This window comes from Calypte anna, chromosome 5A (genome assembly GCF_003957555.1).
Source record: "Calypte anna isolate BGI_N300 chromosome 5A, bCalAnn1_v1.p, whole genome shotgun sequence".
NCBI lineage: Eukaryota > Metazoa > Chordata > Aves > Apodiformes > Trochilidae > Calypte > Calypte anna.
Genome location: NC_044251.1, coordinates 43,030,639 through 43,058,425, shown reverse-complemented (window position 1 = coordinate 43,058,425; position 27,787 = coordinate 43,030,639). Strand labels below are relative to the sequence as shown.

Sequence of the window (27,787 nt, the reverse complement as noted above, 5' to 3'; positions counted from 1 at the left end):
GGCTGAGGTAACCTGTAACTTTTGCTATTGAAACTTTAATGAGCATTAGGACTGTTCTTGCCTCCTTGGTCTCTTCTCAAGGTTAAAAGTACTTTGGTTTAATGCTTTTTGAGGTAAGCATTAGGGATCTCTAATCCTCAGGTGATGACATTACAAGCAGTCAGCACTGGCCTGGTCTTACACCTTGGTTTAATCCTGGTGCTCTAAATCTGGTGGCTCTCTTCAGAACTGAAGTCCTGACATGATTTTTCTGCAGCACAGCCTGTGTGTGTGAGGTGCCAAGGGAAGCCCCAGCAGGGCCTTGGTGTAGCTGGTGCAGCACAAGGTGCCCAGAAAAGGCCATGGCAGGGGCTCCCCTAGGACCTTCCCAAGCCACAGGCAGCCCAGTGATGCTGAACAAGTGGCTGAGGAGAGAGCTCTCTGTCTCTTTTACCTTGTTAAAAAAAAACTAAAAAAAAAAAAGATAAGGTGCACTATTTTGTAAGGTGCAAAAAACCTCCATAAAAATTGTGTGAAAACTGTAAAAGTTGCCATAGGAACCTGTGTGTGTTCCTGTGTGGTTCTGGAGCTGGAGTGACTGCCTTGTTAACCTGGCTGAAAAGCCCCATTTCTAAAATCTGGGAGGGTTGGGTATCTGGGTATCTGCTCTGAGGTGCCTGCCAGTGAGAGAGAGGGGACTCTGTGCTATGGTCTCTGGAGGAACCAGATCTCATTGTGTCTGTTGGCAGCAGCTGGGTTTGTGTATCCTGCAATGATGAACGTGTCCTGCAAACACAGCTCAGGATGCTCCAGGATTTCTGCCAGCAGGTTAATTTCTCTCATTATGGAGTCTTCATTGGTGATCCCTCTGAAGCTCCTGTAACAATTAACTTCATATCAAGTTTGTTTTAAAGTCCAGTTTTCCCACAGCCTAGAAATGCCTCCCTCTGATTTATTTAGTCATGATTTCAATGGGGTGCTACCTGTGTTCTCAAACACATAATAGTTTTTCCTTAATGTTTTCAGTGGTGTCAGACAGTTCCCAGCTATACAGAGTAGTGTGTATTTTGAGGTGCTGTTGTATCTCACATTTCCAGATGCAGCATTTCCCTAAGGAAGTCAGTAACCATGATTACCTGGACACCCCAATCTTATAAAGCAGGCAGGACTTTTAACAATTTTTTTTAACAGTTCCTCAAAATGAAGTTTTACTGTTTGTTGGCTTTTAGAACTTGGTGTAAAAGATGTAATGTGCCCAAACTGAAAACCTCGTTTACAGTTTTTAGTAGCACAAAGTGAAAATGTTTCTTACCTGCTATAAACAATAGTAGAAGGCCATTCTTCAATGATGATGTCAGAGTCAAAGGGATGAGGGGGCTCCTCCTGCAGCACTTCAGGCAGGTAGTATGCTACTGTCACTGACTGTGTCATCTCTGACTGAGACTCATTTGTGTGGACTATGGTCACAATGGGTACTGTTATCCCCAAGTACAGTCCTGAGGAGACAGACATGGCTTTTAGAAAATATACAAGGAGGTCCATATAGTGTGCTTGAATTGATGCTGAACTGATACTGACAAGTACAAAGTGAGTACCACAGAGTTTCATTCTACAAGAAGTTCAGCAGGATGTTTTAGGCTGGTGTATTCTGAGGGGAAGCAGCATTTTATTATGCCTTGTAGTTTTCATGTGTGCAGGTTTAGATTATACATATAGATATATACACATAAGTGCAGATGTGTGTGTGTACACATTTAAAATGTGGTATTTGGTGAGCTCTCCTGTCCATGCAGGGCAAGGAGTTTGACTTTCTTTCCCCCTCTTTATCTTGTAAACTGATCTAGTATCATGATTTAGATACTTGGGAACAAAGAATGTAGGCAGGGTAAGGGGGGGCTGCAGTGTGAACTCCTTGAGGATTTGCTTTTATCAAAGGTGTTGCTGTGTTTTTTGCAGTGCTATAGGAAAAGGTTGACTTTTGATTGTGCAGGTAGCAGTGATGACTAGATTTGGGAACTTGGCTTCTGCACACAGTTTGAAAACAAAACTGTATTGTTCTGGAGCCAAAGTGACTTTTAAGCCATGGCAAAGTGTTAGAAAAAGGGGGAAAGCAGGGAAAATACCTGATTAAGGAAAGCATTCGTGACAAATACTTATAGTTTCTTGGAAGAAAAATGGGAAGGTGACATGATTAACATCAAAGCTGACATGATTAGGACATAGGTGCTATTGCAGGACAAAGCAAGGGGCATTGGATTAAACTGGCTTGGAAAGTAGGTGCACATTTTTCATGCAGGCACAAGCACTACCAAGGATGTGGCAGGCTTGCCATTGTTTTAAAATATTTGAGTTAAAACTGGATTATCTTTCTGAAGAAACTGCTTCAACCACACTGATTTTTGGTGTCCATTCAGACAGGCACCAGTGGAGTATCATGAACTAAAATGAAGGAGGCAAAACATTATGGCCTCTCTTGGCATTACACTCTGAACAGGTTCTTGGAATCCATGGTTTCAGTGCTGCTGTGAGTACTTAACCACTAAGACTGTGTAGCAAAAGCCTAATTTATAGCTGACAGCCTAAAGCCAGGCAGTGTCAGTTCCCATGCAGCTGTAGTGGTCTCAGTGCCCTTGGAACCTGGGATCACCCCCTTTAGATGTTCTCATGTGTGCAGAGGCAGCAGCACTTGGGTTTAGACCCTGCTGGAAAGGCTGTTACAGGGAAATGTCCAGATTAGCTTGAAATCAGCTAATCAGAGCATCTCTCAAGTCAGGAGGAGCTAGTGCAGTGTTTTAACTTGAGGGTAGAATTGTGGTACCAATTACCTGAGGAATTCTGCTCACAAATGTACCTCATAAGCTTCATGAATCCAAGGCATATGCTCTGTTCATACTGTTTTTCCTTCATTTTTATGCAAGCCCACTTGGCTTTTCCATACTGACGTTTCTCATAAAGCAGATCTCCAAGCTGCAAGCATAGGAACAGAACAATTCTGTATTTTAAGTTAATCACTGAAAAAACCTCAATCAAACAACTGAAATTCAAACAATATTTCAGTTCTCTACTTACAGCAGAAAGAAATCAGCTTCTCTAGGTTCACAGCCAGGAGACTGGCAAGCAGGAGGAATGATCTGGAGTCTGTGCCAGCTAAACCTTGGGCACATACTGTTTCATTCTTAGCTCACATGTGCTTCAGTGATCTTGAAAAGAACACTTAAGTTTCAGTCCTTCCTCTTATTCAAGAAGGAACATGCTGCTGGTCTTGGACCAGACTTTATTTCAGCAGACTTCTAGGTAGCTGTCCTTTAGCAGAAGGAACTGGCACCTTTTGGACTTGCAGTATAAAATATTTATTTGCAATTAACCTTATGTTTTTAGTCTGCTGTTATTACAGTAGTAATGAGAAATAAATGCATTTAAATACAACATTAAATAGTCAGGAGTCCCAAACTGTTTAGTTGAAACTCAGACAGATTTTTATATTTATAGATTAGAATCACACAGATTTAAAAGAAATGTGACCAGAATTCTTCATTTGTGGTTAGTAAAGATTTTCTTGATTCATCATGTATCTAAGGTTGCCACTAGTTTGCACATTTCCTGACCTGTAAACATTTTGCTGAACATGAGTTTCAAATTGCCATTAGAAGATAAAGTGGTTTTGGTAAGATGCATTTTAAGTTGCTGCATGATCATGACCTATGATACAAGAGGACTTTTAGTTTTAAATTCACATATCTTTCCAGTACTCTTTGCTAATATTGTATTAACACTATGGTGTAAAGCAGCAGGTACACTGATTTAAGTGAAGACAATGGTTATTTTATGACAAATGTCAAAATCTGAGGGGCTTTTATGAAATTAGTTATAAAAGGTCACAACGAGTGTAATTCCTGGCCTCCTCCTGACATTCCTGCTAGTTTCTACCTTACAAGAAAGAAAGCTTAGAACCAAAATGTAATTATCCTAGCTCTGCACTTGGGATGTTAAAAATCCTACCTGGCTAAAACAGATTTATACAGAAACATGTTTTTGGAATCAGTGAAGCAGTGTCAGAATCCCCTGGGAAGGGCCCGGGTACCTTTTCCTTGCGGTGGATGAGGGTGAAGGGGATGCTCTGTCTCTCCTGGGGACTGTTGTTCCTGGTCAGCTGCTGGATTGGCTCGGCCATGTCTGCAGCAAAAGAAGACATTGCCAAGTTTAGCTTTGAAGCTGCAGAAAAAGAGTGAAATGTGTTTCATTCTTGCTCTGGGTTAAACTTCAGGCAACTCTGTATCGAGCTGAGGGAAAGGGGGATTTGAGGTTTTAACTAATTGGGTAATTCTTGTTTTTAATGCCAGCCCTGAGGGGAGGAGAGGGGTTTGCAATAAAAGGCAAACATCGGTTGTCTTTAAGAAGTAGAAGAGAGCATGAGCTTTGGTTTGTAGCTCCAGAAGGAAACATCCCAGGAGAGGCCCAGGGAGCAGCCTGCTCTGCTGCCTTGGGGTGCAGCAATGGCATTGATCAACTGGAGATGGTTTGGGTTTGGTGAGAAGAACCTGCTCAGGCTGGAGGGGAGAAAGTGAGGGTGGGGTGTGGAGGAATGGGATAGAAGTACAGAAACTACAGGAGAGGGAGGAGAGAAGTGTCCTGTTAAGTTACAGACATGTAAGATGCAGAAATCTGAAATTTCTTAATGCATACTCCATTGGAGAACTTCTCCTATGACATACAATTGTTTAACAAGGAAATTAGAGCCTAGATTTCTGTTAATGGAATTGCTTGTTGTTGCACAGCAGCTTTAGAGGTGCCTACTGTCTGCTCAGATACTGTGTACCCCAAGTGAGAGGGTTTATTTCAGCTTGGAAGGGGACAAGGACTGTTGTTTGGGAATGACTACTAACGGGCTAGCAAACTGACATGCATTTTACATAAAGGTGGGGGCAGAGCATGGCAAGTGTTAGTGTTCCCTCAGGCAGGATTTCAGAGCAATTCAATGTTCTCAGGCAGTCAGAGTCACCTCAGAGCATTAGGAAGGCAGAGATGGAACATTCCAGCTTTGCATCCCTCCCAGGTTTGCTGTGTCTGGGGGCCTGCCCAGTCTCAGGAAGGGCTGGGAGCACAGCCTGACACTTCTGCTCTGAACTCACAGGTTTTGGTGGCTGTCACTGTGTCAAGGAGCATGCTAGGAGCTGGCTCTTGTTGAAGTACTCAGGCACCTGAATGCACACTTAGCAACACTGAAATGGAACTGAAATGTGCTGTGATTTATTATTATTGTTGTTGTTATTTAATTATTTTTAAATGATTCTCCCATTTTGAAAGAAACTAAATCTCAAACCTGTCCTCTGTCTCTAGGTACAATGACAACAGCAATCATCCAGTCTGTATTAATTTTAAAATTCCCAGCCAAACTCTAATGGAAGAAGGAACAAATATATTATACTGGCATATATTATACTAGCTTCTTCTAGTGCTTCTGTTCTCTTGCAGTTTTGTAATTCAAATCTGGTTGGATTAGGTGTATTTGCAACTATGACATCAATTCTAGCTCTAGTTCATGAATAAATTCTGCTTATAAGCTGATCCCTATCAGACAGGCTTGGAAACTGGATACAAGGTTAGTCTTGGGCACAGAGTGCTTCTCTTCCAGAGGAGTTAGTCCCTTGCCTTTCAAGAGGCATTAGTGTGCTTTGATAGTGGATTAGAAACTTCATTTTTATGGAGTGTTTGAAAACCTGGCTGTGAATTTCTGCCATACTCCCTTGTGGTATGTGTGCAAGAAAAGGAGTGATGATGTTTCACCTGCAGGAACAGCTCTGCTCTTGGGTGTTTGAAGTGCCTCAGTATCTTAGCTGGGAAGGGCAGGAGGATGGGGAAAAGAGTGCCATTACCTGTGTTTCAGAGAGGAGGAGAATTAAGAAGCAGGAGAATTGATTTGGCATAGGTCCCCTAGTAAATCTGTAGCTGAGATGGGAATCAAAGCTCTATCTCCTCACTCCCAGTGCAGGGGTTTGAGCTTTGAGACTGTTGGTAATAGCAAAGACCCTTTTAATAAAGGGGAAGAGCTATACCTCATTTAATTTTAAACAAACAAACCAAAACACATTTAGAATGTAAGCAGTAGCATGTAAAATTGGTCTCTTTGGAGACTTAGAGAAAGATAAAAGTAGATCAGACTTCAGTGCAGAATTCCCTACAAGGTACTCAAGAATTAGGAAACTTTTTTAGGACTGTAAAAAAGTCAACTCCATTTTAAATATTCCTTGATTGATAAATGCATTTGTTTGTTTTCCATATTACTGCACAGGATAGGGATTGCAACTGACTGAAGTCCTTTCAGGAGTGCTATTCTACAATCTATTAATCCATGCTGTCAGGCATGGCAGTATGACATTTGGATTATAACTATATTAACCTGCAGATACTTAGATTAGACTGCCCAAATCCAAGTGAGCTGCCTGGCATGTGAGCTGTGAGTCCCAGCTTGCAAACCTGACACTGGGGTGACCAAGCAAGGCAAGATGAGCTGCAGGTAAAGGCTTGGTTCACTTAAATTTCAAAATTGTGATTGCTGTTGCTACTCTGGGTAAGCATTGTGAAAGAGGGATTTACACAGATAAGGCACGTTTGACAAGACTTGTGCATAGCAGCAAGAGTGAGCAGTATTTAATCTGTCTGGTTTAATCTGAGTCTGATGAGACCTGAGTGTCCCTGAAGTGGGAGGCACTTCTCAGCTGTCCTGCACACAGAACTCTGTCACTCTGGAGTAGAGGAGACAGCCCTTATGCTGGGAACCAAAACCCCCAGCATGAAACCAGGAGACACAGGCATTGGAGCAGGGAGCAGAAAGCAGCTCTGGGAGGTGCCCAGGAGCACCACCTGGGAAGCAGGCTGGGTTCTGGGCTGGCCCAGGAGCACCACCTGGGAAGCAGGCTGGGTTCTGGGCTGGGCTTCAGCGTGGGCTGAATGGAGCCACTCTGTGGTCCCTACCTGCAAGCTTCCCTCAACCCACAGATGATGGGGTTTGAGCAAGCTGGGCAGGTGGGAGGTGTCCCTGCCCACTCAGGGCTGTGGAGCTGGATGATCTTTAAGGTCCCTCCCAAGCAGCCCATGGTGAGATGGTGTGTTCTGGCTGCTCAGCAGAGCTTGGCCTTTGGGACTGAGGGAAACCACCTGCAGTTGAGGTTGGAGTCTGACCTGGAGCCAGGGTGCCAGATCTCAGAGCACCCAGAGACAACTTCATGCTTTAGCAAGTAGGTGGTCCTGAGGGGCAGTGACTCTCCTGAGCCTGATACTGAGTGTTCTTGTGTTGGAGTCAGATTTGAGATGTTTTAAGTAACTGCTGTCACATGTTTTCCTTCTACTGGGAGAAGCCAAAATAGAGTTTTAAAGCCAAGAAATTTAGATTATACTGTCCTGCACCTTTAACTTTCTTTAACCTTTTTGTTGCAAGGTCAGTTAGTCTGTAGAAGAAACTTGACAGTGATAAATTAATACACCAGCCAAATAAATATGTATTGTTCACACCTCACAAAACCTTACATTTTCACAAGGTTTACAATGCTCCTGTTACCCATTAAAGGTGCTAACAAAAGCTACAAAGCAACTCATCTTTTTGGAAGGTACTTTGTCACCCCAGAACAAACCAGGTGTCAGAGCTTGTGGCTGTTCAGAGCAGTTGGTGAGAGGGATGGTGATGTTTTTACTTTCAGGCTTTACCTCTGGACTACAGAAAACATAAGTTCTGTTGTTAATGTCTCAAGTACTGCACAGTTACCAGGCTGGCAGCCAATACTCAGCCAAGGAAAGTTCCTGTATTTTCTTACACTTTGGCTTCAGTGCTGGGGCATACTAACCAGGAGGTGCATTCTCTGCCTACAGACAGGGAGAAAGTCATCTGTGTTTCTTCTGTGGATTCCTTGAGGCTAAAGTACACTTTAGCTGAGTGGGTAATAATCAATATTAACAGTTCATTTGAGATTTGGACCATGTACACATCTGCCAACTCTGGGCTGTTCTAGTTGAGATGGAGGCTGATGTGTAGCCCTGGACAACATCTGTAGCAAATACCTTCTGTTTAGAGATGTGTAACATTAGCTTAGCACTCTAAAGTAAGCCCTATATAATACAGTAACTAAAATGTGGTAAAATACTACTTTTAACTTATTTCCTAGACTTGATATCCTGCCTAAGAAATGTTAGTGAAACAGGGCACTGAAATTCCTGTGTTTCAGGATACCATGTGGTTTTGAGGGAAGGAATCTTTGTTTTAGCTACCCAAAGCTCCTCTTCAGGAGGAACATACCAGCCCTTGTCTCACAGGACATCCCCAGACCCTCCTGAGAGGCATGCCAGGGAATTCTGCTCTTTTACTGCCTGGCAGGGCATCATTTTCCACTATTAAAACAGAAGGGTAAGGTGAGACTTCTAGAGGTGGCTTGAAAAGGAGGTTGTACCCTCTTTGCTGTCCTGGAGTATAGCAAAAGTTTTTAAATATGCCATTTAATTTTGGTAATGCCTGTTCAAGGCTCTGCTGCTCCCTGTCCTCTGAGAAGGTGTTTATCTGAAGAGCAGAGCTGGTAAAGGCTCCTCTGCTCTTCCTCGCAGGACAGTGCAGATGAGTTAAAAGTTTCTGAATGAGCTGTTTGCAGCTGCTCTCCCCTGCTCCTTATTCTTCCTATTGTTATTTCCCGATCTGCTGTTCTTTCAGATTCCTCAGCCTCGCTTAAAATCGGAAATAAACAATTTCTTAATCAGATAAGCCTGGGAGGCTTACTGTTGAAAAGCAAAGCCCAGCAAACCCTGGGACAAGTCAGTCAGGATCTCGGGTACCTCTTGGATAGCGACAGCCAGGGGAGATTGTTCAGGGGAATGCTTTTGCACGGAGGCAATTTAATTTTTAATTAAGACTGAAAACTCCCATCAGTCTTTATTTTATACTTTTCACTATAAACAGATCAACCCACTACTTCTACAACCACTTCTCTTCAGTTAGAAAAACCCTTCCGAGTCCCCCCGTGCCGAGCTCTCTCCCAGGCTCCTCCCTATGAGCTGGGGGGGGTTTATGGCAATGCCCCTTCTGTGCCGGGCTGGGGGGGTCGGAGGGGTCCCCCTGCTCCTCCCGGCCTTGCCCCACACCTCTCCGGGACTCAGGAGGTGCCAGCCCCCGGGGTCGCTCCGGAGGAGGTTCGTTTGCAGGTGCGGGACTCGAGGTCGGTCCCGACCGGCGGGGTCGAGCGCTCGGGGAGCTGCCGAGAGGAGGGACCCCCTGCACCCGGAGCTCAGGGATAACCGGGAAGGTGAAGGTCCCTGTTTCAGCTGGGAAATCCCGCCTGGCTAATCCCCCCGCGGGGCTGGAAGCGGCTGTGGCGGGGCTGCCGCTGCCCGCCCGTCTCTTACCCCTGGGCACGTCCACCTGGTGCCCCCTGCCCACGCTCTGCCAGTAGCTCAGGAGCCTCTCCTGCTCCTCGTCCTCCATCCGCTCCGTTTCCTCCTCCAGGCTGCTCCCGTTGCTGTTGTACGCCGAGTCCGGGCCCTCCTCCCCCAGACTCTCCAGATCCTCCAGGGTGATCGCGGCCGGGGCGCCCGGCTCCGCGCCGCTCATGCGGCACCCGCCCGTCTCCATCCCGCCCAACCGAACCGAACCGGGCTGCGGGCAGGGCTGGGCTGGGCTGGGCTGTGTGCCTGCTGCCGCTTTATGAAGGGCTGTCGCCCTGCCCAGGGATTTGAGGGCGGGGGGGTTGGAGCCCTGGCACACGCAGGGGCCGCCCCCGCCCTGCCCTGCCTGCCCGCTGCCGGGACACTGCTGGGACACTGCCGGAGCCCGAACCTGAGCCCGAACCTGAGCCCGCGGGGAAAGGAGAGCAGCAGGGAGAGCTGATCAGCTGCTGCGCGGCTCCTGCAGCCGGTGTGAAGGGTCCAAGCAGTGTAGAGCTGGTAAAAGTTTGTGGGTTAGTAGTTTTTTTTCACTGGGAAGTCATGCTCTCTTCCCTACCGATTCTCTTCATCATCCTTCCCTACACACACTCTTCAGATCCCATTAGTCTTTCTTTCTTTTTTTTGTGACTTGTTTTGGTTTTTAAACACTAAGTATTGGCTGGCTACTGTGAGAAAGATGCTGGTAGGAGTTTAAGATCCTGTGTTGAAGAACCACCTGCACAGATTGCTGTGTGTATCTAACTGGATCTTGGTGTGTGATGTGTTTAGTGGTTACATACACAGGGCTAGCTTTGATAGACTACTGAGGATGTGTCATGATCTGGGTCTAGGCACTGCCATTACTCAGATAGTGAAGTACCTGATTGTTTCTGCAGATGAACAAAAAATTATTTTTGTTGTATTTGTTGGTTCCTCCCCCTCCCCTTTTCCCCCAGTTTGTTTCTGTCTTAAAATCTCCCAAGTAAAAGAGTAAGAATATTCCCAGTGAAATCAATGGAAAAGTAAAAACTGTAGGCTTTCTTTTTTGTAACTTTTAAGAAATGAAAAATGCTGTAATAGAAAAAAAACAGATGTCAGAAGAGGACAAACTATTGTGTCTTTTCTGGTGAGCAGCTCCTAAGGAAGAGCAGTGTATGGGCAATGAGCAGCAGATCCCCAGAGAGTGGGCAGACTCTCAGGTGTCTGAAGGAGTTAATATAAACTTGGCAACAAAACTTTGAGAGGTGCCAAGGTCATCACCAGGCTGATCAGTATTGCTTTGGGAGAAGTGTAAGGTTGGCTTAAGAACATCATACCCTGCCATTTCCCTGCTACTTTGTTTGCAACACTGGAAAGGTAGAAAGCTTCCAGAAAATAGCACTTTCCTCCCTCTTGTTTAGAGTTTGTTTGTCCTGACTCCAAAGTTCTAGAGGGCAAATATCTAAAGCACTTGTCATAGCTCCAAATGCCTCTTCTAGTTGCTTTCCCTGTCATAAACCCACATTTTTTTCCTGTTGATAATCGTCCTCCTCCCCTTCTTTCAGATACTATGCTGTGACCTAAGAGGCTTCATCAAATGTTACAATGATCTGTTCCCACTCTGTGCAAACTTCATGTGATCTGTGTGCCTGAAAAGCTTCTCTGTGGTCAGTAAAAGGGTATCTGTGAGCTGCACCATGAGACACCCTCGTGGGGCTGGCAGTTGTCTGATCACTGCTGAGTTCCCTGGGTACTTTCTCTTTTGGTGGAGTCTCAAGACTCACTCACTCAGCCTGGAGTTATGGTTGGCAGAGATGAATGATGGTTTGTTCCTGGGACCTCTTCCTGGGAGTTGCTTTCAGGGATATTAGGTTATTGCACTTAGGCTTCTTGAGGCAGCACACTTTGTGACACCCAGACCTTTCAAGTTTCATCCCCAAACCCAAAGCAATGGATGCTCTGGCTCTTCATTTAACCTTCCCTGGGGCTGCTCTTCCCTGGGGCTCTAGATGGCCCTGGTTGCTTTAATGCCTTCCTGCAGAGTGAGGTTGCTGTGCCCCAGCACAGTCTGATCACAACTCCTCCTCCATGGTACACACACCCTCTGAGCTGCCTCTCCAGCTCTGGGTGCTGGGGCCAGAGCTTGCAGGAACTCTCCTCTTTCCCATCCTTGTCTTCCTTTGCTCCCTTTGTTGACAAATCTGAACACCTGGAGCAGAGAGCAGGAGCAGTGTGTGATGTCCACAGGACAAATCCAGGAATCTGGATTTGTGTTCTGGAGCTTTGTTTGTGTCATTTCCCCAGCCCTGGCTCCTGTGCTCCTTGGCTGACACTGAGCAGTGCTGGTGGGGCACATCAACCTCTGGGTGCCACGGTACCTCACCAACACACCACACAGCTCCAACATTTATGTGTGGGAGGCTTTCTTTGGCAAGGAGTGCTTGGAAATCTGCATGAAAATAACTGTAGCTTTTGTTTTTCTCATGCCAAGAGAAAGCAGATTAATAGAAGTTTTCTGTGGGGTGCAACAGTTGTTTGGGTCTGCTTGTTGTACACAGGGCAGCCCTCAGCTGTAGCTCCAAGCACAGGTCCTAAGCTGACCTAAGGTGGAAGGTTCAAAAAACCAGTGTGATTTGCTCAGAAAGGTCCCTTGTGCAGCAAAACCTCTATGGGCTTGGCAAGTTTAGTGCAGTATAGGATAACTTTACTAGTTGCCTCATATATTGGTACTAAATCTGTCAGCTTTTTGAAGTCAGCAAGCTAGAGAAAGCCATGAATCTTATTCAGCAATTAATTTAAACTAATTAAAAGCAGGTCTGCTTTTAAGTGGGTAGCATATTGCTGAAATGTTTTGGAAAGACTGAGAAGACTTTCCAGAAGTATTAGCCTTTTAATTAAAAATAGAGGTACAGAGGCAAGATAAATCTAATCACTCTGAGCAGCACTTGTTTCTCTGTCTCTTCTAAGTAGGTTATGTTTACTGCTCCCTGGTAGTTCTGAAGCTCCAGGTGACTGGGTCCTGCTGGCTTTCATAATGGTTTCCCTTGGTTTGTTTTGCAGAAGATGATTAAATTGGACAGAGATGTACATTGAGCAAACAGTGACAATATAATTTTCTTGCATGTTATAAACTAGGTCAAGGGATGAAACATTAAAGTACATGTAATGGAAATTTGTTTTGGAAAAAAAAAAAAAGCTATGCAACAAGTGTGGGAAATAATAAACCAGTGCTGAAACACTGTACTTCTGTGGGCATTGCTTTTGGATGAAAACATCAATTTCTTTTCTAGAGGAACATATTTGTGTTCAGACTGGCTCTGTTTGCACTATTAGAGACACTTTGTGCTTGGTCTTCAGCATTTCAAATGTCCTTCTGTCCAACTGTTTAGGATTTGATGGGAAAGTGCTTTTTCCCATTAAAATAAAAGGCACTGAGTTATCCCTTGCATACTCAATGGTTTTTGGTTTATTTTTCCTCAATCTCTCTTTTTATTAGCAGGCACAGATGTGTCTGTCTCTGTCCTTTTAAAGTCACTTGTCAGGTACAGACCAGATTTAAAAACAACACAACAATAGCAAACTGGTAAAAGGCAAAACTTCACCAAAAATGAGAAATCAATTTCTTGTGTATTTAGACTTCCAGGTGGCTTGGTGACTGCTTCTGGCTGTATTTTAAGAAAAGGTCATCTGGTTTCCTTTTCTCTATTTATTTTACTTTATTTCCTCCGGAAATTCCTCTGGTATTGTACTTTCCCATTGGCATTTGCTTGTTGTTAGTGGTGTTGGTGGTTTATTTGGTCTCATTAATCCATTAGTCTTAATTAGAAGGAATGCTTTGGGATGGAGCTGTGCTTTGCTGTGCCTGGGGAGCTGCAGGAGGCAGTCACCAGGCTCCCTCTAGGCAAGGTAGAGATGGGGATGGGGTTTGGAGGTGCCTGGGGACATTTGGGCACAGGTGGGCTTCCAGACATCACCTCCCCCAGGGACACAGAGCAAGTGATGCTCCTCAGCATCATCCCTTGGAGCTGCTCCTCCTCAGCACCATCCCTTGGAGCTGCTCCTCAGCACATCCTTTGGAGCTGCTCCTCCTCAGCACCATCCTTTGGAGCTGCTCCTCCTCAGCACCATCCTTTGGAGCTGTTCCTCCTCAGCATCATCCCTTGGAGCTGCTCCCCCTCAGCATCATCCCTTGGAGCTGCTGCTCCTCAGCACCATCCCTTGGAGCTGCTGCTCCTCAGCACCATCCTTTGGAGCTGCTGCTCCTCCTCAGCACCATCCTTTGGAGCTGCTGCTCCTCCTCAGCACCATCCTTTGGAGCTGTTGCTCCTCAGCACCATCCTTTGGAGCTGCTGCTCCTCCTCAGCACCATCCTTTGGAGCTGTTGCTCCTCAGCACCATCCTTTGGAACTTCTCCTCCTCAGCACCATCCTTTGGAGCTGCTGCTCCTCCTCAGCACCATCCTTTGCTCCTGCAGGAATCACTCCTCTCCCCTCCAGCCGGGTTCCCTTCTGAGCTGGGTTCCTCTGAGCAAAACCCCAATCCAAAAAGGCCTGGAGTAGGGCAGAGGAGCAACCCAAGATGCACCAGAGCATTCAGAATTTAGGGTTTGTTTTTATTCTTTCTCAGCAGCCTTTGTCTGTTGTAATCTGCTTAGCCTCCTGTGACTCCAGCTCGCTGGTTTTGAAAGACCTGCGGGCACGGAGCGGGGAGCGTGGAAATTCCCCAGCACATTGTTGCCTGAGTTTGGCTGGTGCTTTTCCCAAGTGTTTGTTCACCCTTCCAAAGTCCTCTTTGCATTTTTGAGTCTTGGGAGGATTAATGCTTCTGTAGTTGAGGATGGCAATTATTCCCACCCTCTTTCTCAGGACTTGCCGAGCAGGCACTGTAAATGGAGTAAGAGGCTCAAGGAATACTAAATGATAAAAATAATCAAAGGAAGCAGAGAGAAGTTAAACTGAGCTGCCCCTGCATTGAGAAGGGATAAGGAGAGTGTGGGTGTTAATACTATTTGTGCATCCTAAGAGGCTCCAAAAGCCCAGCAGACACTAAATGTGTGAAGAAACGCAGCGTTGTGACGTGGTGTGTGAACACGCAGTGTGCTTTTCCAGCTGATGCTCTTTCCCTGCTGGGACATTTTGTCTTCACAAGACCTCCTCAGATCAGTACTGCTTGAGGCCTGAAAGTCAGACCTGCTTTTATTGGTTCAGCTGGACCTGCTTTTCAGTGAGCTGAGAGAACAGCAATAAAGGGATTAGGCATTTGTTATGCTATAGCCTTCTTAGAACAGCTCAGCTGAACAGGTGGGTGTTAAAATGCCCAGAAAACTTGGGAAACACTGTATGTGTGTGAGCAGCTAGCAGAACTCTCTGCTGTCAGCCTATGTCATGGCTGCTGTTGGAGAAGCATATTATTATGCAGTAAGATGTTTTTGGTGCTACTAGCCAACTGGGCCAGCAGATTGTAAGTGATTTTTGTAGAACAAATCTGATTACTCCAATTATTACAGAGTTAGCGCTCATGCAAAACTAAGTCCATAAAAAAAAAAAAAAAAAAAAAAAAAAAAAAAAAAAAAAAAAAAAAAAGATCCTGACCACCTAAGGCTGAGAAACAAAGAGGAAAAACAAGATTAAGATGAATTAGTGCAGGTCAGTTCCCTTGTTTCACTGGTGTGGAAAGCAGGTACATGTGATGTACAAAAACATATTTTCTTTTGGCGGAGGTTCCGAAGGAAACGGGGCTCGCTGCTCCTCCCTCTGCCTCCCAGCCCTTCCACACAGCTTTCTAAACTGTTGGCTACTCTTCCCCTCTGCTCATTTAGACTTCTCAAAGAGGAATGCAAGTTTTTCTGAAGCTGGAAAAGCTGCTAAGTTCTGGTTAGCAGGAAGAGAGGGAGCTGCAGCACAAGCTGCCTGTCCCCTTCCCTTTCCCCTCTCGCTCTGCACTTGTGTGGTTACAAAAGCACGGTGTGTGTTTCCACTTCTCAGTTACTTGATGGATGTGGGGTTATCCTGGGGACAGGTGGGATTTTTTTGTCTACAGGATGGAGGGCACAAATCCTCAGGGAACCAAGTTGTAAAAATTCCTAGGAAAAAATCTGAAAATTAGCCTAGAAGCATCCTGGTAGTAGAGAAGCTTATGGTGAGGCAGAGCATCAGGCACACCTGGCACAGCTGTGTTTCAAATAAAATAGAATCACAGACTGGTTTGGGACCTTTCCAGGCCATCTGATCCAACTCCCTGCAGTGAGCAGGGACATCTCCAACCAGAAAAGGGTGCTCAGTGCCTCGTCCAACCTGGCCTTGAATGTTACCGGAGATGGGGCATCTGCCACCTCTCTGGCCTCTTGTGTCCTGTTGTGTAAGATCTGTAAACAATAGAAATACTTTAAAGGCCTAAATATACATCCCTTTTTATCTCCTGTAAGCTTCTGTGTTTTGTTGGCAGGTGCTGGAAACATTTGCTGGACGTCTGATTAAAATTGGAGCTTTAATAAGGAGGGATATTCCCAGCCTGACAAAGTACCAGATAATTCTAGCAAGAGATCAATATAGAAAAAACCCATCTTCACAAAATGTGGTAATTACCTTTATTTATTTCACATTATTAAAGCAGTGAATAAATAGTAATACTCCATAGTGTACAAAGTTTCCTGATAGATTGAGTTAGATGTTCTTTGTAACACTCTTTTTAATCTTGTAATAAAATATGCTCAGTTGTTCCACGTTTCTTTATGCTGATGTAGGAAAGTTGAAGGTAAAGATGAAGAGCTCCATTTCCAAACTGAAATTGTTTTGAGAACTCAGGTAGTAGTTACTGAGAGCCAGATATATACCTTCTCCTCAAAACCACATTAACACCTCTACTTTTCTGTAAATTGTCACGGAGTGTTCAATTTTGTACAAACTTAAAAAAGAATATTAAATTAAAACAAAACAGTAACAAGCAAACAAAAAAAACACAGAAAGGAAAAAAACAACAAAACACAACAAACAAACCGACCTCACCCCTGTGTGCTTTGAGAAGAACATTGGTAAATAAACTTCACAGTGGGCAAGACAACTGTCCTGGCTTAGATTTAGTATCCTGGGTAGAGGTGCCAGACTTTTGCCAGATACTTGGTGGATGGTTCAGCTGTCAGATTTTGAGTGTTGCTGCATCAGAAAGTTATGAGCTAAGCTTGGAAGATGATACAAGTAGCTTGGAGATCATTTTGAAAGTGGGAGAAGATTGCCTTGTTGATCAATCAGGATTGTGCAACCTGTCCTGCAGGCACAGGCTGCTCACCAGCCCTTTGTCTCTGCTTTGGCTCTGGCTCTCAGATGTCAATCTTGGGTTTGTCATAAGAATTGCAGAGTGATTCTTGTTGCTTATCAGCTCCTGATTCACCAGTGAGTCTGCTTTGTTCCCACAGGGAATCCACCAAGGCATAGTTGAAGGAGATTTTGCACTCTGTATCAGTTTGTATCATGGTTATGAGCTGCTGCTGCAAATGGGCCTTCGGTCACTCTTCATCTACCTCTCTGGGATTATGGATGGATCAAAAGGTGAACTGAACCTACACCCTACACTGCCTGCTTCATGTTAGAGAATATCTATGGAATATATTCTTATAGTACTCACTAGCTAATAATTTGTCACAAATCTTATTTTTTTTGACATTTTTACAATTTGTAGTGTGTAGATTTTTAGATTTCTTATGGTATAGTGCTGCTGTAGCACTGGAGACCATTCAATGCATTTCCTGGTTTCTCACATTGCTTAAATCCCTGCTTGCTATTGCAGTGAATAGAACGTTTTAATAGGAGAGAATACAATATTCCAATCAGAAGGGTCCTATAGCAATCATCTAGTCTAAATGCCTGGGAGATGACTGATGGAAAATAATTGTAATAAAAAGGTCTTGTGGACTGGCAGTGCATTTCTGGTCTGAGTAGAACCAAATTCTTTTCAACACTGTTATAAAATCATTCATGAAAGTTGTTAATCATAGCTTTTAATCTAGGTTCCATTCCCATTGAGTAACAGGCAGCACTTCATAGAATCCCAGACTGGTTTGGGTGTGCAGGGACCTTAAAGCTCCTCCATTCCCACTCCCCTGCCATGATCAGGGACACCTCCCACCTGCCCAGGTTGCTACTCCTGAGAAAGCTTGTCTTTTGGATAGTAAAATTATATTCATTCCTTAGATTTAATGCTAAGATACTTCAACTTTTTCCAAAGGGTTAACCCGTACAAAGAATGAACTTGGTCGTAATGAGGACTTCATGAAGCTCTATCAGCAGCTTGGAGACATGTTTGCTGGCACACCTCTGCCTTCAGAGTGTGGAAATGTGTACAAGAGTAAAACAGGTCAGTATTTGCCTCTTATGGACTGAATATTTGCCTTTTGATTAAATTAAAACATCAGATCACTCTACATAGTTTGCAGATGCAGGGGGGTATTAGTTCTGGTACACTCAACTAGTGTTCTTTATTCCAGATTGATTGTCCCATGCTCTTTTTGATCCATCCATCTCTCTCTCTCTCTCTATCTATCTATCTCTCTATCTCTATCTCTATCTCTCTATCTCTATCTCTATCTCTCTATCTCTATCTCTCTATCTCTCTATCTCTATCTCTCTATCTCTATCTCTCTATCTCTATCTCTCTATCTCTATCTCTCTATCTCTATCTCTCTATCTCTATCTCTCTATCTCTATCTCTCTATCTCTATCTATCTCTATCTCTCTATCTCTCTATCTCTCTATCTCTCTATCTCTCTATCTCTCTATCTCTCTATCTCTCTATCTCTCTATCTCTCTATCTCTATCTCTATCTCTATCTCTATCTCTATCTCTATCTCTCTATCTCTCTATCTCTCTATCTCTCTATCTCTCTATCTCTCTATCTCTCTATCTCTCTATCTCTCTATCTCTCTATCTCTCTATCTCTCTATCTCTCTATCTCTCTCTCTCTCTCTCTCTCTCTCTCTCTCTCTCTCTCTCTCTCTCTCTCTCTCTCTATCTCTCTATCTCTCTATCTCTCTATCTCTCTATCTCTCTATCTCTCTATCTCTCTACCTCTCTACCTCTCTACCTCTCTACCTCTCTACCTCTCTACCTCTCTACCTCTCTACCTCTCTACCTCTCTACCTCTCTACCTCTCTACCTCTCTACCTCTCTACCTCTCTACCTCTCTACCTCTCTACCTCTCTACCTCTCTACCTCTCTACCTCTCTACCTCTCTACCTCTCTACCTCTCTACCTCTCTATCTCTACCTCTCTATCTCTACCTCTCTATCTCTACCTCTCTATCTATCTATCTATCTATCTATCTATCTATCTTTCTTCTCTTGGTGGTTTTAGCTTCTTTCAAACATGTTCAGAGTTTTTAATTTGATTTAAAATGAAAGGTTAAAAAAGACCACTTCACTAAATCTTTTATGATGTGACTAACAAAAGTAACACCACTTTCTCCAAAATTGGGTTTAACAGTTGTGCTTCATAGGTAATTTAATGATTGGTTTGTTTAGGTGAATGCAAGTAGAGCTAGTGTCAGGAACTGATGTCTGACTCAGAGAATTACAGTGGAAAGAAATGAAGTTTGCTAAACCTTCATGCTTGTGGAGGTTTACTTACAGCTTTCTGTGGCTTTATTTCCTTCTCAGTGTGTGAGAAGAAAGTGGAGTTTATCTACAGCCATCCAAAGTTAAAGAAATTGGAGGAAATTGTAATAGAACACTTCAAATCCTGGAAAAAGGGATGTTCTGGCAAGTACTAACAACTCACAGAAAACTTATCTATCTGAACAGTTGAAGTGTAGATGAAAGCAAGGAATATTACTGATCTATTTCCTGGTTTGTGCTGCATTATTGTCCTGTATGTTTGTATATCTTCTGTGTGGAAAAGTCCTTTTTAGAAGAATTACACTGTAGAAATTCCTAAAGAAAAAGAAAAGGATTCTATAAATCATCATTATTAATTTGAAATAAACCATTCTAGCACATTAGTAAAACTGTGACAGTAAACTCATTCCTAGTGCTGTTGTGTCTCATGATGTTGCCAGTCTCAGGTTGTTCTGTGAACCATCTCTCAGTGCAGTACTGCCATTACCTCCTGCAAAGGTAGAGGCAGCACAGTTATGGAGCTCAAGGATAAAAATCCTGATTTCCAGGCTGTTGCTAAGAATACATACCCTGAGCCATGGATTTCAAGTTTAAAACCTTCAGTACCATTCATATTTCTCTTGTTCTTCTTGACCAAAAGGGAGGAAAGAAAAGTCATTCTGTAATTTAAAAATGACTGCTGGTTTTTACCTTCATCCTGAAATGAGAGAATTAAGCAGCTGTGATGCCAGATCATTCAGAAGCAATGGGTTATGGTGTTAAGGGAAGTTTATCCACATTTCTTCACATCATGAAGATCCTCAGCAGCTGCACTGGGGACAACCCTCTAACTGGTAGAAAGCTGATGCACATCTCTTGTTCCACCATGCTGGACTAATGGTAGCAGTGGGTTTTATTGCAAACCTCTGACTAGGCATGTCAGTAGATTTCACAGTCTCTTTGTAGGCTCTTTGTAAGAAGGAATCTTATTTCAAGATACTTGTCATGAAGCCTGAGCTGTTCAAAGTAATGTTAGTCATGGTATGTCAGGTGTAAGATGTTCTCACTATAGGTGGTGTAAATTCTCCAGTTCCAGAGAGGAATAGTTCAGACAGGTAGTGTATCTTGGAGCATTTTCTGGAGGATGGCTTTAAGCTGGCTGAGAGTCTCCTAACTGTCAGTTTTATCTCCTGGCTTTTTTGTTTGTTTTTCATTTGTTTACTCAGGTTTTTTTATAGATTAAATTCATTTTTTTAAAAATTTGTTTTGAGAAAATCAAAATGCAGTGTGCTTGCACCAGGTCTTCCCTTGAAGTGGGAGATGAATGCTGTGAAAATTTATCTGGTGGGAACGGCCTGGCCTTAATTTTCAATTCTTAATTATTTACTAATTATGCATAAAAATGCTTTTCTGGCTTTTTAACATGACCCAGATGAAGGCCCAGCTGAGAGCACCCTGGGGGGCTCAGAGGACACCCGGGTGATGATCTTCTCCTCGTTTCGAGACAGTGTGCAAGAAATTGCTGAAATGCTGTCCAGGCTCAGCCCAGCTGTCAGAGTCATGACTTTTGTTGGCCACTCCACAGGGAAGAGCACCAAAGGCTTCACCCAAAAGGAGCAACTTGAGGTAAAGATGAGACTGCTCTTAGGAAGTTTTGGTAAGGAGTGTTAATGGTGTAAATAGTTACATGAGCATCAGTATAGATTGTATGGCAGTGACTGAACTTTAAACTGCTATTACTCAATTTCTGTGTAGTTCAGCTGGTTTCCCAGCATCCCAAATTACACTCCCTGAACAGAATGTATAAGTAAAAATGTTTTATACATTACACTAACAAATGCTAATTTTTACTTATTTGACAATTGGGGGACATATCAAATAATTCATTAGGGGATTTTTTCTTTTTCCCTTGTAGGTAGAAAAAATAAAATCTATCCTTAAGTTTTGATCTAGCAAAGTTAAAGCAAAAAATAAAATTTAATTGCAAAGCTGGGAAGATGAATTTTAGAAGGATGCCATGGTTGGAGTCAGAATAAGGTGTGCTTTTCCCCCTCTACTTTAGAACTGAAGGTTTGATATGTTGTTGATTATAACATTAATGTGAGGTGTTTGACCACAAGGTAGTAGCTGACAAATTCAGAAAGACTGAGCCTTTTGGTTTTAAAATCTAAATTAGGTTTCTCACTTTTTGTCTGAACCTAGTGAAACCTGCAAGGTGTGTGTACAGGGCTTTCTGACCAACCCCTCCAGTCTGACTTCTCACTGGTTTATTCAGGTGGTGAAACGGTTCCGGGAAGGTGGGTACAACACTCTGGTCTCCACCTGTGTTGGAGAGGAAGGGTTGGACATTGGAGAAGTTGATCTCATCATCTGCTTCGATGCCCAGAAAAGCCCCATCCGGCTGGTGCAGCGGATGGGACGCACGGGGCGGCGGCGGCAGGGCCGGATCGTGGTCATCCTCACCCAGGGCAGGGAGGAACGGGTGAGTCTGCAGCTTGGGCTGCTCCAGCCTCTGCCTGCAGCCTGTGGGCACCAAACATCCCAGAAATCCTCTGGCAGCACTGCAACTGTGCTGCAGGAAAGGTGTAATAACCCACAGAGATTCCGGGGAGACATGAGGAAGGAATTCTGTGGGGTGAGGGTGCTGAGCCCCTGTGCCAGGCTTCCCAGAGAAGCTGTGGCTGCCCCATCCCTGGCAGTGTCTCAGCCCAGGTTGGATGGGGCTTGGAGCAACCTGGGCTGGTGGGAGGTGTCCCTGACCATGGCAGAGGTTTGGACTAAGTGATTTTGTGATTTTTAAGGTCTCTTCCAACCCATACCATTCCATGATTCTAAAAATCCGTGCACTTCCTCCGTGTGAAGGGCTTCAAGAGTTTGTTCTCAGTAACACTTATTTGGTGAATTATAAACTGGAACTCAGAAAATACAGGGGTTTCCCTAAGGACACAGAGCAATGTGTGGAAGAGATAGGGATGAATCTCTGAGAGCCAGGAGGACTGGAAGTGTCTCTGAACTGCTGATGACACTGTGCTCTCAGACAAGCACTCAGAGGTAGCAGACTAGCATGGGAGGTCTGAAGAGATCATCTTAAGTGGAAATCTACTTTTGCTAAATTCCTGAACTTCAGCAATCAACTCAAGAGTATAATTAATCATCTTTGAGTGCAGGCTGCCCCTTGGGAAAGTGATGTACCCATGGAGAGCTAAGCCATGAGTTGTGAGCCAGGAGAACCAATCCGCAGCTGCACACACACTGCCCAGCCTCTTCCCACAGCTGCAGGGTGCTGGGTCTGGTCCAAGGCAGCTGGCAGGGCAGGGTTTAGGCAGGGCAGGGTTTAGGCAGGGCAGTCCCTGTTGGCACCAATCCTTGGTGAGATTGTCTGCAGACTCACAAGAACTGCACCTTTGCAGTCTCATCATGAAACCCCTGTTGGGATGCAAAGCCTTTTTGGGTCACTGTTCTGGCTGAAAATTGCTTTTGGTCCTTCAGTGGTTTTGTTTACTTGCAGGGCTGGTTGTGAGTTGGGTCAGGTTTTGATGACAGAAAGGTCTGGGATCAGTGTAAGCTACCTGTACACTCAACATTTTAGACTCTTGCTGTTGTTCCAGTCAATTTTTTGCCTCTGGTACAGATTTGTAGGTAGCAGGGATTTATTTCTTATCGAGGGCCCAAAACATCCTGGTTGGGGAAAAAAATCTCTTAGGAGGGTTGAGATTTCAAAATGATAAAGGGGAATGGTATTTATAAATAGATATTTTCTCATGCTGGTTATGGAGACTGATTACTCCTGAAAGCTGTTTTCTAATGGGATTTTAAAGTGGTCATTTAAGTAGTCATTTTAGTAAATGGAGTTTTTATTTAAGTAGTTGGATTACTGGGTTCTTCATGTTTTCTCAGCAATTTTTGAAGCAGAACCTTTGGGTTCTTCATGTTTTCTCAGCAATTTTTGAAGCAGAACCTTTGTCAGGTAGGATAGAAATTTTATATAATGCTTTTGTTTCAAGAAAACAAAATAAATGTAATTGCTTAGCAACATCTGCTTTATTTGGGGTTTGGTTTTGATTTTGTTTGGCTCTTGATTGTTTGGTTTTAGTGTGCTTTTTTTCCATTATTAATGAGTTTTCTTCCAAATCTCTTTATGTGGAAACTTCCCCATCACCTAACTTAGAGCTGAAGTCATTAATGACCTCATACTAATTCACGGGAATTTCTTTGGGTTGGGCTTTTTTGTTTGGTTGGTTTGGTGGGTTTTTTTTAATCAAACCACTTCACATCAATGTTAAAGCTTTTGAAGAAATGTTTGGGTCCAAGGTTTGACTTGTAAGGGGTATTTCTGTCCCAGTGTGTGTGGCTCTGTTCATTACCCTCCTGCCCACGTGTTCCAGCTCCATGGGAAGCTCCCTGTGTCCCACCTCTCCTGGTTCTGCCCTGCTGATGCCCTGGGATCCCTGCAGCTGACAGATCTTTCCAGCTGTGTTTAGATTTGGGTTTTTGCACATCTTGTGACAGCTCAGCCGTGTGTGCATCAGCCTGCAGGGAGCTGAGCTGCAGGCAGAGGGAAGGGCAGAGGGGAGCCCATGGCCACGCAGGCTCCTGGCAGCCCAGGCAGGCACTCTGAGACATACAAAGGAACAGTGCTGCTAAGCAATGAAGTTGGTCATATAAACTTTTTTTTTTTTTTTTCCATTAAAAGATTTTTCTGCATGTTCTAGGATTAAAAATTTTATCCTGGGATACCTGAGGGACAAGTTCTGAGAGGTAGCTCTTCCAGTTTTACTCCAAGGGCATCGTTCTGCAGCTCTCCCCTTTACTCCTGGCTTTCTTGGATCCTCTCTCTCAGAAGATCAGAGCTCCCATACTCTCATACTCCAAGCACTTGCTGTCCCCAGCAGTGACCTGACAGGGAGACTCAGAGCAGAGCATTAGGACAAGAAACATTTAGAAGAGGGAATGGTTTCTTTCCTTAGTTTCTCCATCTTCGGCTTGGTTGCTGTGTTGCACAATGAAAATGGAGTGTAATTACCAGGACTTGCAGTGTGTATGACATTGACTAATAATCTTATGCCTTTTTTTTCTGCTTGACCTCCTTTCTTTGTTTCTGATGCAATCTGATTCACACCATCCCTGTATCTATTGCAGGCTGTACATTCCCCCAGGCAAGGGCTGTGTCTCTTTTTCTCCCCAGTGCTGTGCCTACTTCTGATCTATTTACAGAGTATCAGAAGCTGTCCCTTGGTTTGTGTTTTATGTTTGCAACTTGGAGAGCAGTCACTGCTCTGTGGTACTTCCTTGCTTTTTGTTATGTTTGCTTTCAGTGTTTTACCCAGGAACAACAGCCTGCTAATTCAGATTTGATTTGATTTAGATGTTGTAGAGTGGGAGCTCTTTACAAAGAAAAGAAGTAAACAAAAATACTGAGTAGCTATGTTTGAATGTATCCATTATCAGCTATTCAGTACAACCTTATTGCTTTCTTGTTTTCATCTATTCCTCCTCTTCCCTTTCCTCTCTCTGCTGTGGTTACCACGATGTGGACATTTGATGCAACTCTGGAACTTGCAGTTGACCAAGCAGTTGTGGTGACCTGACTGACAGTGTTACAGGAGAGGGAATGACTGACTCTCAGGGCCTTGCATCATCTTATGTTTTATGTTTGTGGGCAAGAAAAAAAAAACCACCAAACAAAAAACCATCTTGAGGATGGAACATAAAGTAATGAGAAACCCCACAGGCACTCTGGTGTTCTTCTGATGAAGTCATGTGAAGAAAACAATCCAACAACATATGATTTATCTTCTCTTACAGACTTACAACCAAAGCCAGTCTAACAAAAGGAGCATCCACAAAGCTCTCTCAGGAAACAAAACCCTTCGTTTCTACCAGCACAGCCCACGGATGCTTCCAGAAGGCATAAACCCAAAGCTGCATAAAATGTTTATTACTGCTGAAAAATATGAACCAAGCAATTCAAGAATGCTTTCCAAAGAGAGAAGACCTAGTTCCCTCCAGCACAAATCTGCTCTCTTTTCCTGTGTCACTGGTAAGAGGATTATGGTGTTTGTCTAAGCACTGTGTAAGCTGCTATCTCATCTTGTTGTGTTACAGCACATCCAAACTGCACCCTCACAGGAGGCTGGGGTCTCTAGCAGAGGTGTAATTTTTGTCAGCTGTAGCCTGTCAGCTGTGATACTCTGCTGCCTGCTGCTGGGATTCCCCATCCTTTTCCTTTAACATCCTGAAATCACAGTTCTGTCCTTAAATGCCTGTACTTCCCATCAGCCATTTGTCTCATCTTTGTCCATGGAGCTTCTTGTGGAGTCAGTGACTGAGGGTCAGAAACTCCAGCTGCAAACAGAAGAAGCAAATTCTAATGCTGTCTTCTGGAGGGCAGAAAGAGGTGAAATCAGGAGAGTAGGATATTTATGAATTGCAAAGCCTTGGGCAAAAATTAGTCTGAGAAATGGCTCTTCAGGTGGTGCAGTCGCATGGCATTGAAGTGCTCAGTAAACTGAATTATAAGAAAGGAGGAAAGAGCTAAATTTTCTAAATACTTGGAAATATTCATGTTTGATCTTTTTGGCTGAGTGATTTCTGCAAAGACCAATAGCAAGTCCTTGTAAGCAGAAACTCCTAAAGACTTGGGAAGCTTCAGATTTCAGCATCTGAGTAGTTAGACTTGAGAGTTAGTATTTTTCAAGTGTTTCTGATCACAAACCTTCTTCTTACCAAAATCTACATTTGATCTCTTTCCAAATACCATCCAGGGCAAACCAAAGGCTGAACACAGAGTGGGGAATGATGCTTCTCATCCTGATTTTTTTCTCTTCTGCCTCTGGAGCCTTCTGCTAGGCACACTTCTCCAGGGTTTGGACATAACCCAGCTGGCTGCCAGTGAGGAGACCAAGAATGGAATAAACAGGAACAACTTGCAAGAAAGCAAGCAGGGCAAAGCATAGAATTAAAATAATAATTTTAGAATATTTGTAAGTCTGTCCTGGAAAACAGAAAGGAGAGACAGTTTAAATCCATACAGAAGATACTATGCTGAGCATCTCTCCTGCTGAGGCAGTAGCACTTCAGAGGCTGTAATTACCAGGTTCCTTTCGTGTGAAACAGGTTAGCAGGTGCCAGAGTTGCAGTACAGAGTGCACGTGGAGGTCTGTCTGTTGCTGCAGATAACCATGACTGACTGCCCAGCCTGCAGACAAGGGTTACAGGAGAGCAAATGACAGAGCACCAGTGTTTTTGAAGTCCCCTCCATTACTGTATGAAGCAAGTGGCTGTTTCTGGTTTGGATGATATTCAAGATAAATCTCAAACAAAAAAGGGAAAGAAAGATCTTTAGTTTTTGCATTTCCTCCTCATTTCAGTTTCCCCCTCCACATTAGAGAACTGAAAAAGCCAACACTAGTGAATAATCTGTACCTGTTTTATCTGTGCTCCCTGGTTTTTCATTTGTTCTTGAGGTTCAGTTGATCTTCAGGTTTGTCTGTGGAAGAAAACAGCTGCACAGAAACTGGAGCATCATAGGCAGAAGTATTGTGGTAATTTCAGGCATTTTCCTTTTCTAGTAAAACTTAAATATTAACTGTCCTTTTTAATTTGATTAAATTTCTAGAAATTTTACACTATCCTTCCACTTCAAAACCTCTTCCAAGAATTTTGTTGGTCAGCACCAGAAGAGCACATTATCCTTCTCTTGTCCCATCACTAACCAAGCATGTTCTTCATTTTTATGAGCTTTCCTTCAACAAGCACAGCAACAGCAGCAAATATCCCATTATTTGGCAGTCCTTAAATGTTTTTCTCTCTAGGGCTTGTCTTTTTTTTTCTCTTTGTTTTTTAAAAGTTTGCTAACACTGAGTATCATATTAGTAAGTGCAATAAAATCAAAAAGCATTTGGTTTCTTACTTTATAAAATGTGAGTAACTCCACCACAGGATAACTGAAAAAGTGGAAGTGCTGACAGATCTTTATGATCATCCCTAAGGTTATTATCTTTGCAGATTGTCTGTCTGTCTCTCTGCTCTGTGAGAGGTATGGCAAAGAAAGAGCCAACATGCATAAAAAGGTGCTCTTCCAGTTCCCTGCTGTTCCTAGTAGATAAATGCCATTTGAAGGTATCAATAATTTCTTTTCTTTCTTTTTTCTTTTTTTTTGTATTACATTTATTTAGATGAAGTCTCATTTTGTTAATTCTTTTTGTTCTGGTTCTTTACAATTGCTCTGCTCCCCCCTTTTCAGATTGTATCAGTTTTGAGTTGTCTTCTAGCTGTATTTTTTTTGTTTGATTTGACAATTTCACTTTATTTCTTTAATTGCTGATTTTATCTTAAGGATGCAATCTTCTTTAACTGTCTTTTCCTCAACTATACCAATGCCTTCTTTAGTCTTTAGATCTCTGGGTTTTTATGCCTCTTAATATAGCTGTAGCAATGCCTTTGGATGGCTGATAAATTTTATGAGAATAAAACACTTTGCATGTGCCTCATACCAGCTTTGTCTTCTCTCTGTTCCTTCCCTACTGGGCCCTGATCTGTGTGTTAGCTATAAAGGAGTGGAACATCTCCTGGCCTTGAGTCAAAAATGTCTTAGGAACAATAATGATATTCTGGGACTTTATTTTTTAGACTTCAGTGTTAGTTGTTTTTTCCAGCTGTGAGAGACTTTTTCTGACTTGAACCTAGTCCTGTGAACTCTCTGGGATTTGGTTTTGAGTCACCATCCTGTGGTGACAGGCAGCTGTGATTTGAGGGGACTGAGAGATGTGGGCTGCCTCCTTATGTGGCATTAATTCAGAACAGGCTGTTGACTGCAGATTCATCCCAAATCCTGTCTGCTGCGTG

The 27,787-nt window shown here is 43.5% G+C and overlaps 2 protein-coding genes across 2 annotated transcripts in view; one reads left to right on the top strand and one right to left on the bottom strand.

Moving 5' to 3' along the window:
* Nucleotides 1–27,787, top strand: part of FANCM (FA complementation group M) — a 61,143-nt gene that overhangs the window by 8,214 nt on the left and 25,142 nt on the right. Inside the window, exons 5-11 of the mRNA XM_030452510.1 lie at nucleotides 15,802–15,933; nucleotides 16,769–16,901; nucleotides 17,578–17,706; nucleotides 19,004–19,099; nucleotides 20,379–20,566; nucleotides 21,216–21,422; nucleotides 24,746–24,980. Coding sequence (XP_030308370.1) covers nucleotides 15,802–15,933; nucleotides 16,769–16,901; nucleotides 17,578–17,706; nucleotides 19,004–19,099; nucleotides 20,379–20,566; nucleotides 21,216–21,422; nucleotides 24,746–24,980 — 1,120 coding nt within the window. The remainder of the gene's footprint in view (nucleotides 1–15,801; nucleotides 15,934–16,768; nucleotides 16,902–17,577; nucleotides 17,707–19,003; nucleotides 19,100–20,378; nucleotides 20,567–21,215; nucleotides 21,423–24,745; nucleotides 24,981–27,787) is intronic.
* LOC103527078 (heme-binding protein 2) lies at nucleotides 685–9,605 on the bottom strand. The gene is made up of 5 exons (XM_030452612.1): nucleotides 9,361–9,605; nucleotides 4,061–4,152; nucleotides 2,805–2,946; nucleotides 1,292–1,475; nucleotides 685–856 (listed from the first exon to the last, which is right to left on the bottom strand). Exons 1-5 carry the CDS (start codon nucleotides 9,584–9,586, stop codon nucleotides 685–687), a joined length of 816 nt encoding a protein of 271 aa, XP_030308472.1. The 5' UTR covers nucleotides 9,587–9,605.